The 13,273-nt window shown below is 37.4% G+C and overlaps 1 protein-coding gene across 1 annotated transcript; it reads right to left on the reverse strand.

Moving 5' to 3' along the window:
• Positions 1–5,335: 5,335 nt before the first annotated feature.
• On the reverse strand, positions 5,336–13,185 carry LOC135136728 (armadillo segment polarity protein-like). Its single transcript, XM_064066171.1, has 8 exons — positions 13,091–13,185; positions 12,695–12,748; positions 7,817–8,826; positions 7,154–7,765; positions 6,787–7,099; positions 6,583–6,734; positions 6,328–6,424; positions 5,336–6,083 (listed from the first exon to the last, which is right to left on the reverse strand). The coding sequence occupies exons 2-8, from the start codon at positions 12,726–12,728 to the stop codon at positions 5,887–5,889; spliced, it is 2,415 nt and encodes an 804-aa protein (XP_063922241.1). The 5' UTR covers positions 12,729–12,748; positions 13,091–13,185; the 3' UTR covers positions 5,336–5,886.
• Between the last annotated feature and the right edge of the window lie 88 nt (positions 13,186–13,273).

Raw genomic sequence — 13,273 nt, forward strand, 5'->3', positions numbered from 1 at the left:
TTAACTGTAAAATCCTTATTTCTCTACAAGAAATTGAAAACATGCTTTTGAGTATCGTGTTCAAAGAATACCATGTATATTAAGAAAAAATTAAAATCAAAGATTAAGCCCCACCCAAACCTGCCCTGATCTAAATATGTACTAATCTACTAATCAAGTTTTCATTCGTTGACAAACCTAGAGGCGGAGCCAAATCCCAAAATCCATATTTCCCTACAAAAATTGTAAGTATTTTTTGAACAACACCATACTCAAAAGCATATTTTTAATTTCTTGTAAAGAAATAAGTACTTTGCAGTTAATCTCCGCCGTCTTGGTTCACTGTGAATAAAAAAAATCATCAGAATTGAGATAGGGCGGGTGGGCGGGGCTTATATTTTGCCTTTATTTTTCTTAATATACGCAGCTACCTTTTCACAATATATAATTGCAAAATCCATATTTCCTTGCAAAACTATTTTAACCATGTTTTAAGTTTCTTGTTGTGCAAAGATAGCTATGTATATTAAGAAAAATAGAAGCAAAATACATGCCCCACCCACCCACCCTATCTCAATTGTGATGATTTTTTTATTTGTCATGAGCCAACAGGGCGGAGCTTAACTGCAAAATACTTACTTCTTTACAAGAAATTAAAAACGTGTTTTTCAGTGTTGTTATAAGAATACTATGTACATTAAGAATAAAAGGCAAAATAAAAACCCCGCCCACCCACCCGATCTCAATTGTGATGACCCCTAGGTCTGCCAACGAATGAAAATTTCATGACTATTTAGATCAGGGCAGGTATGAGCGGGGTTTAAACTTTGGCTTCAATATTTGAAACCAATTTTCAGTCGATTGAACTCATGTTGACCATTTTTTTTGAAAAATTTTGAAAATTTTAGCTCATTTTTCACGTTTATTTGAATAGATATCGTGACGGCGTTTCGGATTAGTAATTACCGGAAGCTTATCTATAATTTGACAGCAATTTTCAGTCGATTGAACTCTTTAGTTGCTTGCTTAAAGACTCTGTGGACAAAAAGTGCACTTAGCCCCGCCCAATTCCTTCCTAAAGTCCACCAATTTAATATTTGATTTAGTGTACAACAGGAGTTAAATTGAGATCTAAAACAAAGTAAAAACTAGCCCCACCCACCCACCCCTACTCGGTTTTGATGACTCATTTTATTGGCCCTGAAACGGAAATTTTAATTTCAATCAGATAATAACGTTGTCGTTAATTAACAATATTAAAACTGGTCACTAGAATCAAGACCCTGTAGAGAAAAAAGTAAATTTAGCTCCGCCCACTTCCTTTCTTCATTTCACTACCTTAATATTTTATTAATTGTAAAACAGGAATTGAATTCTGAACTGGTAAGCGGTAGAAACGAAGATTTAAAACAAAGACAAAAGTAGCCCCACCCACCCACCCCTACTTCGTTTTGATGACTCATTTGATTGGTTGTGACACAGAAGTTGGATTTTATATCAGCAAATAAAACAATCTGGAACTACATTTTTTTTAATAAAATTTTAATTGTTAGGTATACGAAAAACGACTGCCGTATCATGAGGTACAAGTGTAAACGCCATCCCTTTTCTTTAGACCAATGAAATGACTTAATAAGGAGGAGCTTCTGCTAGTGGGAGGAGCATCAGTAATATTATTTTTTGAATATAATTCTCACATCTGATATGCTGATCTAGCACCAACTTAATATTTTCCACAAAAATTTTTTAGACTTCTTCAATACTTTTTCGGCAAAGATTCCACCCCTTTGTCTAAGACTCCAGTAGGATAATAACGTTGTAATTAATTAATAATATTAAGAGTGATCACTAGAATCAAGAGTGGGCGGGGCTATTGCTTGCTTAAAGTCTCTGTAGCGAAAAGATAAACTTAGCTCAACCCACTTCCTTCCTTTATTTTACTGACTTCAACTTTTTATTTTCTGTAAAATAGGAGTTGAATTTTGAATAAACAAGAGGTAGAATCTAAGAAGTTAAAACTAGCCCCACCCACCCCTACTCCGTTTTGATGACTCATTTTATTGGTTGTGACACAGAAGTTGAATTTGATATCAGCAAATAATATAATTTAGAACTACTCTAATTTTGAAAATTTTCGGCTCATTTTCACACTTATAATACGATTACTTAAGAAGATATTTCACATGGTAATTTCTTGTAGAAAAATAAGGATTTTACAAATAATCTCTGCCCCTCGGCTTAAGACGAATAAAAAAAATCATCAGAATTGAGATAGGGCGGGTGGGCGGGGCTTATATTTTCCCTTTTTGCTTAATAAATAGCCATCTTTTCACAACAAGAAACTTAAAACATGGTTAATGGTACATTTTTGTAAATTAAATATGGATTTTGCAATTATGAGGCGGCGCCTAATTGCAAAATCGATATTTCCCTATACAAATTTTCCACTTTAAACATGTTTTAAGTTCCACGTTGTGTTGAGGCAAAATGTAAGCCCGCCCACCCGCCCTGTCTCCATTGTGATGATTTTTACTTCCCGAGCGTAAGCAAAGGAAGTATTGTAATCGAGTCCGTCGGCCGACTCTCTACTTTTACGTTTTCTCGATCTTTCATGATCCCTAGAAGACGAAGAAATAGGTCTCCCATTTCCGTCTGTCTGTCCGTCTGTCTGTCTGTCCGTCTGTCCGTCTGTCCGTCTGTTGTCCCGGATTTTTATTAGACAGACAATCTCCGAAAGTACTCGACCGATTGTTGTGAAATTTTGTACTTATATTAAGAATATCATGTAGATGGTAAAACGCTAACCAAAATTTGTCTAATCATCCCCACCACTAATGCGATGACGTCACTTCAAAATTGTACATAGTAAATGGGTTTTCAATTGTATAAAATAACATAGTCCTACACATGTAGTTTACAACTCCGAATCGACTTTTCACCCGAAACGTCCAGATTTTTGGAAAAAAAATCAAAATTATAAAACAACATTTTGAAATTTAATTTTTAATCTGCTAACCAGAATGCTTTGAAATGTTGCAGATGTTTTAAGGCTATAAAGAGCATCATAAATCTTTAGTCAAAAAATATTTGCTTACCCCCTCCAAAAACTTGATGACGTCAGCTCAAAAGTTTGTGGAATAAATCATATCTAAAATGTACAAAATATGATGAGTCTGTACTTGCGATCTATCACTCCATTCATATTTTTTGGATTTGCATATACAGGGTGACTCAAAAAAATTAATGAATGCGTAAATATATTTTATTGATTTAATCAGGAACTACAAAACCGAATGCTCTGAAATCTTGCAGATGTTTTAAGGTCATAAAGAGCATAATAAATGTTTAGTCAAAATATATTTGCTTATCCCCTCCAAAAACTTGATGACGTCAGCTCGAAAATTTGCCGAATAAATCATATCTAAAATGTACAAAATATGATCAGTCTGTACTTGTGATCTATCACTCCATTCATATTTTTTGGATTTGCATATACGGGGTGATTCAAGAAAATAAATGAAAGCGTAAGTTTATTTTACTGATTTACTCAGGAACTACAAAACCGAATGCTTCGAAATCTTGAAGATATTTTAAAATTATCATAAGCATGGTAAATTTTTGATCAAAATGTATTTGGTCGTCCCCCCTAAAAAATTTATGACGTCACCACAAAATTTTGCTGAATAAATCCTATCTAAAATGTACAAAATATGGTGAGTCTCTTCTTGTGATTTATCATTCCATTCAAATTTTTTCGATTTGCATATACAGGGTGACTCAAAAAAATTAATGAATGCGTAAATTAATTTTATTGATTTAATCAGGAACTACAAAACCGAATGCTTTGAAATCTTGCAGATGTTTTAAGGTTATAAAGAGCATAATAAATTTTTAGTCAAAATATATTTGGTTATCTTCTACAAAAAACTGATGACGTCAGCTCAAAAGTTTGCCGAATAAATCGTATCTAAAATGTACAAAATATGATGAGTTTGTACTTGTGATTTATCATTCCATTCATATTTTTGGATTTGCATATGCAGGGTGACTCAAAAAAATTAATGAAGGCGTGAATTTATTTTATCGATTTAATCAGGAATTACAAAACCGAATGCTTTGAAATCTTGGGAATATTTTAATGTTATTATAAGCATGGTAAACTTTTGTTCAAAATGTATTTTTGTTCATCCCTCCTAAAAAAATTGATGACGTCACCCTTAAATTTTGCTGAATAAATCCTATCTAAAATGCAAAAAATATGATGAGTTTGTACTTGTGATTTATCATTCCATTCATATTTTTTAGATTTTCTTAAGAGGTGGTTCAAAAAAATTAATGAAGTCAATTTATTTTATTGATTAAATTAAAGGCAACACTTATTATTAGTATTACACCCCAACCAACCCAATTTGGTAGACACAAAATTTGTTAAAGGAAAAACTCGGTTGAAACATAAGGGTAGCATCGCTTATTTACATCCACTTTAACATTACAGACCTGCATTTGTTTTATGCGATCACTTGGTTCCGCGAATGTGAAATAGACATGTTTATAATCAACCAATTGTGAATTTCACCGTCAAGAATTAAAATAAAACCCAATGTTTTATATAATAAGCGGAAGTCGAAGCAATAAAACCGATGGTCGTTTTGTTTACAGTTTCTCTGTTTGACTTTCACGTATGCTGTTACGCTTGTCATCTTAAATTAAGAATGTTTATACATAAACGATTTTCAGTTGCCGTATACGCGAGTAAATTGTTTCGTTATTTTATTGATTATAAAAAATCAATATTCAAAACGACCCAATTCATTTTCCCGAAAATTTGAGAATATAATAATTTTATTCTTAGTATTACACTACATCTATCCCAACTGATATACGTGTCCTTGCAAAAATGTTGATGACGTCATCGCAATTTTTTTTAAATTCCCACTACAAAAATGTAATGAGAAAAAAACACAATAGCCATGCAGTCGTCAAGTTTCCGACAGCGAGGGTAGTACTGTCTAAACTCTTTAGACCAATTTTTTTATTCGCCGTGAACCAAGAGGGCGGAGCTTAACTGCAAAATACTTACTTCTTTACAAGAAATTAAAAACATGTTTTTCAGTGTTGTTCAAAGAATACTACGTACATTAATAATAAAAGGCAAAATATAAACCCCGCCCACCCACCCGATCTTAATTGTGATGACCCCTAGATCTGCCAACGAATGAAAATTTCATTAATATTTAATATTTTTAATTTTAATATAGGCAACCAACAATCCAGTATAATCACTTAATCAGCTGCTGCATTCTTGACCCATTTTCCTTTTGTCAACAATCTGTGTGGATTCGTAAGAAAACAACTGTACAATGAGAAAGTTTATTCCTTCCTACAAAGACATGCATACATTTCAAAGGCAGTGCCTCAAAGTTCTACCCTGTTTAGGAAATTTTAAATATACTAAGAATTAAAACACAATGTTGGTGCAAATACAGAACACATCGCCAACAAGAGAATACATCCGCACCTAAACAAAAACCTGAGTAAAAACAAAAACAGAATATTAATTAAACATTTTTATTAAAAAAAGTTAGGATACAATGACATTTTGTACATTCACATTTAGATTTTTTTTGAAACAACTATCAAACACATCAGTCATTGTGTTTTAGCTCTTATAATCATACAGCATAAAAAATGATTTTTAATGTAAATAATTTAAATTGCTCAATATAATATGTAAATGAAAACTTGTACACGTACAGTTATTTTACTCGCTATTATGTAATCGTACGCTATAATACCTTACATGATAAAAAAATCCTAAGCGTCGCGTTAGGATTCTTATCAAAAACAAAACGATAAGTCTAATCTTAATAAAACAAAACAACACCAAGGAAGTTAATTACCATACTTTTATAAGTCGGTATCGTACCAAGCTGCGACTTGGTTGTTGTCTTGGGGAGGTGCAGGTAATTGATCAACGGGATCAAATAAATCGGGTTCGGTGTTCGCAATTTCCATTGCGTCTATCGGGCTGTACGTCGATCCATTACCGCCTCCGTGGGAACCGATCTCCAGTCCCTGGATATCTATTGGTATCTGGTCATACCCTGAGAAACAACCCCCAATTAAAACCAACCCTTCACACTACCACGAATCGCTACAAATCGCATGCTTTTATTTCTACCCATACTCTACGATCCATGCGAACACGCATTTACCTATGTTAAGTCACCCAGGCGCAGTTCTTGTTAAAATTCTGGAGTAGATTTAGTAGAAACAAATAATTATTACACAAATGTGTATGAGTTACGTAGCTGTTAAGGCTGTTAATTCAATGGAACGGAAATTTACCTTGTTGCTGGTACGTCCGCCCACCGTGATTGCTATGGACGCTGGGTGGCCCTTGTACGTACATGGGATCGTACGCCTGGTCAGGACTCAAAATGTCCTAAAATGTGTGACAATGCAAACAAAAACACAAAACAAGCCAAAAAGTCATAAATTAAGGCTAAGGTGTTGTAGTGAGCATACAAAAATAAAAATGATAACTACTGAGTCGCTTACATACCTGTCTTCAAATCAATCGCGAAACAAACTCATTCGTACCTGTAAATCGGGTTCCATCCCCAAGTCGGGATTCCACAGATTTTCTTCACGGAACAGGGAATTCGTCAACTCCATGCTCAACCTCTTCTTGTAGTCTTGAGGTTTGTCCTCGCTCATTCGGAATAAAACTGCAGCCGCATACGTCGCCACGCCTTCAATCAAGAAAAACGTAAAAAAACGACATTCAAACTCCAGAAAAAATACCTTCATTTCGCGAATGAAGCAATTCAGTCAACGGCGACGTAGCGCCTTCCTGTTCGATCATCTCCGCTCCTTCTTTATCAGCTGCTAATTCGCAGAGGACTCCAGCAGCCACGCGCTGGATGTTCTCTATGTCATTGAACAAGAGTTGCACAAATATGGGTATCACCATTTGTTGGCGAATAATGGCCCGATTGTGCGACTCTCGTGCCAATATATGGAGCGCCCCCACCGTCCCCTCGACGATTTCCTCCATTCGGACGCCGTCGGCGTAGTTCGCCGTTTGCTGGCTGCCGCCGCTGGCCACGCTCGCCCTCTGCGCCAACACACGTTATGGACTTCACCGAAATTTAAACCCAATTTCGCTTACCCTCTGGGTGTCCTGGAACGCCCGCATCAGCAGTTGCACCAGGTGGTGTATGGCCCCGTGTTCCCTCAACGGAGCGTGATTGGCCGGACACAGCGCCAGGTTTCTAATGAGGCCAATGACGGCCTTGACTAGGGGCCAACGCGACGGAGGGTTCAACAGTTTGACGATGACCTGGATGCCGTAGTTCAGTCGGACCGCGTTCTGGGCCATCTCGGACTCGACGTGTCGTGATGTGAGATGGCGCAAAGCGCAAACTGCCGGTTCGGTGATTTCTTCGCGGTCTCCGGCACTGACGATGGTGCGCACGAGAGCATCGACGCCTCCTACTTGACACACGGTGACTTTGTTGCGCTGATTGTTGCAAGTGAGGTTGCTGAGGATGCCTGAAGCACACGTGACGACGTGGACATCTTGCGAATTGAGAACTTGGACTAGAGAGCTGAGTAAGCCTTCCAAGCCGTCTACTTTGGTGGCAGCGTCGGACAGATTGCGGAGAGTCCAGAGGCAGTTCTGGACGAGGCGACCGCTAGGGTTGCCTAGGTGCATGGCCAAAGCCTGCATGCCTCCGGCTTCAACTATGGCCGGTTTGTTGCTTGGACAGACCGACAATACCTACAGAAAAATCGCTCTCGATCTACCCTTGGTATACCTTCACGAACTTACCTTCAACACACGAGAAGTCGTCCACAGAAGCTTCTCGTAGTCGTAGGACCTCATGATCCTTACGAGCTCGATCGGACCTTGCGAAGCCAAAATAATCAACTTACTCTCTTGATTCCCATACGCGAGAATCTGCAAACAATCGGTAACGATCGCCAAAAATTTGACGTTGTTCCTCTGCAGCAGCGCGACCATCTTCTGTAAACCCCCCGCGAGCCGCACAGCCATCTTGGACCCATCTTGATGCAGCAGCAAGTTATGCAAAGTGGTGATCGCGTAGAAGAGCACGCTCTCCACCGGCGAACTCAACAGCTTCACCAGCGCCGGGATCCCCCCACTTTTAAAAATCGCCAGCAACCCTTGCCTGTGGTGCGACAACTTGTGCAAGGTGCCGACGGCCCCTTTGGTCGTTTCCAAGTCGTTCGAGTTTGAAATCGCCCGAACTAAAGCCGCCACCATCTGGGGGCTGTTCATGATGGCGTGCCTCGAGGCTTCCTTTTTCGATAATTGGTGCACCATCATCGCCGCTTGGGACACCACGACTTGGTCTTCGTCGTTCAAAAGTTTGATCAACTCGGGGATGGCTCGCGTGGCCAAGTCGGCGTCGTCTTGATAATTAATCAGATTGACCACAGCGTGCTTGAGCATCTGGCTGGGTTCGGAGAGTCGTTGAACAGCCGTCTGCTGACTGGGATCGAATTGGGTCGAAGGAATTTCGATACCTTCGTCGAGAGTTTCGGGGAACATTGCAGCTCGAACTCGCTGGGAGCGAGTCTGGTTGAGTTGGTTGTTCATTTCGTCGACTTGGTCTTGGGTGAAGCCTTGGGAGTAACCCTGGTCCAAGTCGAAGAGGTCCATTTCTTCTTCTTTACCGCTGAGAGAAGGGACCTGGGTGGCGGCACCGGAGTGGATACCGGAGTCGGTCAAATACGAATTTTGAGCCCACATTAGGGTCTGCTCCTTGGCGGGGGGCATGGGGAGGTCGTCTGGACCCTGGTAGTGACCCTGAGAGACTGAGGAGGAAAGTTGGAACAATAAATCACGACGAACTATTTTTTATCAAAATAACAGAATTGAAAACTGGTGAGTTTCTCTAGTTCTCATTAATTATGTTTGTATTCGAGAACGTACCATATCAGTTCTAAGATCTGTTATCTTGTGTACCGAACTATTTTCATCAACTGTTTATCCATATTTCCAGGTCCTTATCGCGAGATAAAAATTCAGTAACGTATTCGTTAAAAAGTTTAAACACTTATCTTTTATCTTTCACAGAAATGTGACTCACTGCAGAAAAAAACGTCGATCTGGGAAAAATCATTAGCTGTTAAAAAAACCGATACAACTCTGTCAATGAGTGGAATTTTTTTAAGTATTTCAAGCGCCTCTCGTCGTAATTAATCTTCAAGGGTAAATTAATTGCGGAATTAAAACTGAAAAGACGACTCCTGAAATTTAAAGTCTGACGACATAAAAATAGTTTATTTAAAACCTACTACAAGACGTTCCGAACATCAATTGGCATCTACCACAAAATCAATGCTTTCATCATAAACAACGTTCAGTAAAAGGAAATTTATCGTGTGTTGTTATAAACAACTCAGCGTCCACCAGCAAAATTGCACCAACTCGACGAAATAAAATCGTATTTTTCCGACTTGAAAAAACCCCATATCGTCGTTGATTCTGCAATACCTGCTATGTGCACTTTTTGTCCATTTTTAGGTTTGTTCATGATTTGATTGTAAGAAATATAGCACGTCGAATGCTAATAACTGCTATGTGTTAAAAATTCGCGGGTATTTTTAAATTAAAAAAGAAAAAACCTGTCATGTGTTGGTAGTCAAACAACCGCTCGAAATATCTGCTATGTGCATGTAATACACATAGCAGATATTACATTTATAATATTATTGCCAGTGTGTTGCACATAACAGTTTGCGCATGAGTACGTTATCCAGGAAAATCATCCCGCCTCACGTGTTAATGAAAATAGTGCAGTTTTTTGCGGTGTTTTAATTCAAAGTATACCGTAAGTATGATAAAAATTATTAATTATTTGAACCATTATTGAATAAAACTACAGATATAATATTATTGTAGTACTTACTTGCTAAGATAAGACTAATTTTGGCAAATGACATATCATACAAGGAAAGAGAGGGCGGGTGGGCGGGGCTAGTATTTGCTAATAAAAAAACTGATTTTAGCAAATAACATACCCCCTAAGAAAATGGAGAGAAAGTGGGAGGGACTAGTACTTTCTAAAATAAGACAATTTTTGGGAAATGATATACTTTTTAAGAAAATAGAGGGTGAGTGGGCGGGGTTAGGATTACATAAGTTAAATTTGCGATTAATAATCTATAAAACTAGAAAATCAATGCTTCCCTCTCAAATAAAGCCATTTAGAACAATTTCAATTTTTTTGGAAATTTTGGGGATTTTTGGAGTCATTTCCCCGCATTTCTCAGTTATTTGACGACAAATCGTCAAAAATATTTTAGATTCGTAATCTGCGAAAAATTATCTATAAGCCAACTATTTTCCGTTGGGTCAGATCGTCTTTTAACTGTTTCAGACAAAAAATTTTTGGAAATTACGAAAAATTTTTCTCACTTTTCTCGCTGATTTTCGGAAATAGTTGAAAAATAGTCGAAAATGTTAAAAGTGCGAAAATCTGTTTTATCTTATCAAATACTAGCCCCGCCCACCCACCCTCTCTCTTCTTAGAAGGTGTCTCATTAGCCAAAATCAGTCTTATCTTAGCAAGTACTAGCCCCGCCCGCCCGCCCTCTACTTTCTTGGAAGGTATGTGTTTTGTCAAAATTAGTCTTATCTTACAAGTACTATTTAATTATTGTTTAATATTTTATTTTGCCATTTGAATATATAATATAGTAGTTGCTAAGATAAGACTGATTTTGGCAAATGATATACCTCCTAGAAAAAATACAGGGCGGGTGGGCGGGCCTAGTACTTGCTTAGGTAAGACTGATTTTGGCAAATGACATATCCTACAAGAAAAGAGAGGGCGGGTGGGCGGGGCTAGTATTTACTAAGAAAGAAACTGATTTTAGCAAATAACATACCCCCTAAGAAAATAGAGAGAAAGTGGGAGGGACTAGTACTTGCGAAAATAAGACAATTTTTGGGAAATGATATACTCTTTAAGAAAATAGAGGGTGAGTTGGCGGGGCTAGGATTGCATAAGTTAAATTTGCGATTAATACTCTATAAAACTAGAAAATCAATGTTTCCCTCTCAAATAAAGCCATTTGGAACAATTTGAAATTTTTTGGAAATTTTGGGGATTTTTGAAATATTTTCCCCGCAGTTCTCAGTTATTTGAAGACAAATTGACAAAAATATTTTATATACGTAACCTGCGAAAAATTATCTATAAGTCAACGATTTTTATTAGTATTATTATTATTATTTTATTTTAATGTTTTTGTATTTTTGGTTTAAATAAAATAACTTTCCAATAAAAGTTGTTAATTATATTAATAGAGATTAATTTACATGTATTGTGAAATAAATGACATGTGCAAAAGCTGAGCTATGAAAAAACTGCTATGTGAAAATTAGCAACATTAAATGAGTTTTAATAAACAACTGCACTAAAAACGTTATTTTCTGTAAACTAAATGTATCTTAAGCAAATTATTATTTTGTTAAGTGACTAAACCAAACGAACAAGGACTCCCTTTTTTTTGTAATCAGTTTATTGTGTTTCCTGAACAATTTTCAATTTTGCACATAGCAGGTATTGAAGAATCAATGACGATATATTAGAAATGCAAATTTAGCCAATACGGTTCCCGGAAAAGATGAAAGGGCAGCGACAAAAATATTTTAGCAGTTATTGATCTCAAACAAGATCTCCGACGAGAAGTCCCGCATTCTGAATAAACAAGATTAAGATGGCTCTTGGGTCGTCGTAAAAGTCCAATGTGTATTGTATCGTTCCCCTAAAAAAGGTACCAATTTTATCCCGGCAAGAGGGATTTCGGGAAATTACACCGGAACATTGCAGCGATTTTCCCGGGACTTTATTTTTTAATTTGTGACGGCGGTCGACCCGTTTTAGACGAGATTTTGAACTGACGAATCCGTGCCGAGTTTTCTGTAAATGGTAACTGGTTATTTATCAATTGACAATGACATACGCAAACAGAGTGGAAATATTGTTCTGAAGAATACTTTTAAGTTACAGCCATCATAAAACAATTTAGGTAATGGCATAAACACGATAATTGATGACTAATACGTGTTCGATGGAGTTAATCATCACAATAAAGAAAATTAAAGAAACCTACATCAGTTCGAATTTCTTGGAATAACCTGATTGTTGAAACTTTTCTACCTCTGTTTCAAAAATGATTATTTTCACAGGAAATAAACAACTTTATTTGATGTATATAGGTGCTTTTACGAATGACATGTCAAGTGTTTGCAGTTGATCTTAAATCAGTGCTGCCAAGCGCAAGTTTTATGTAACAAAAAATCAACAATGTTGTTCGTTATAGCAATAACTATTATTTTAAGTCTTGAGTAATCAAAATTCAGTCAAAAACATCCGAATTTCCATACAGTACAGTCCGTATACACAACTTTTGTTCACGAATTTCAATGCAGATTTAATATCAACACAGATCTGAACGTTAAAACAACCGTCTAACCAAACAATTCATTACATGTACCATCTGGACTAGTTCCTGAGCAATATCCCGACTCATATTTGTTTTACACTCACATTATTAGTCGGAACGTCCCTTTGTCAATCCCCTCTTAAACTCCCTAATTAAACCCCAAACTACCTCACTTATTTAATCAAAAAGCGCCCCAATTCAACAACAAATTAAAAAAACCACTTACTCGGTCTATTTTGGCTGGACTGTAGGTAACTCATACTGAATTACCACACCACACCTGAAACACAAATGACACTTCTCAGAATCACTGCATTACAAATCCCACTGGAATTTTGATGAAGTATGAAAATCCGCACGCACTTCCTGGTCTATCCGCCCCGATTTTACCGCGACCGGCGTCTTCACAAACCACCCCACACACTACTTTCCCGCAAACACCCTGTATCCAAACCCCACAAACCCTCCAAATAAAAACAAATCCGAATGTGACTCACAAAGAGATCCATGTTGCCATACTCCCAGTTCATCGACACCCCGAAAAACGTCCCAAACCGCAAACCCCAGCACGTTTTCGCCCGCAAATGAATGAAAACATGCCAAACAAGCAAAAGTAACTCACCTTTAGCCGAAAATTGCACTTTTTCCCTTTAAACAACCACTTTCTTGGACCGAATTACAACACTACCGCACCCAATCACAAGTATCAAATCGGGTGAGAGCTACTCACACCGGACCAAAATGTCGGCGAGGAAAATGGAAAATTCCGGGGAGGGAAAAACGCTTTTATTAATAAACACGCTAC

Source organism: Zophobas morio, unplaced genomic scaffold (assembly GCF_036711695.1).
Source record: "Zophobas morio isolate AGI-343-1 ecotype UQ-CSIRO unplaced genomic scaffold, CSIRO_AGI_Zmor_V1 ptg000026l, whole genome shotgun sequence".
Classification (NCBI taxonomy): Eukaryota; Metazoa; Arthropoda; class Insecta; order Coleoptera; family Tenebrionidae; genus Zophobas; species Zophobas morio.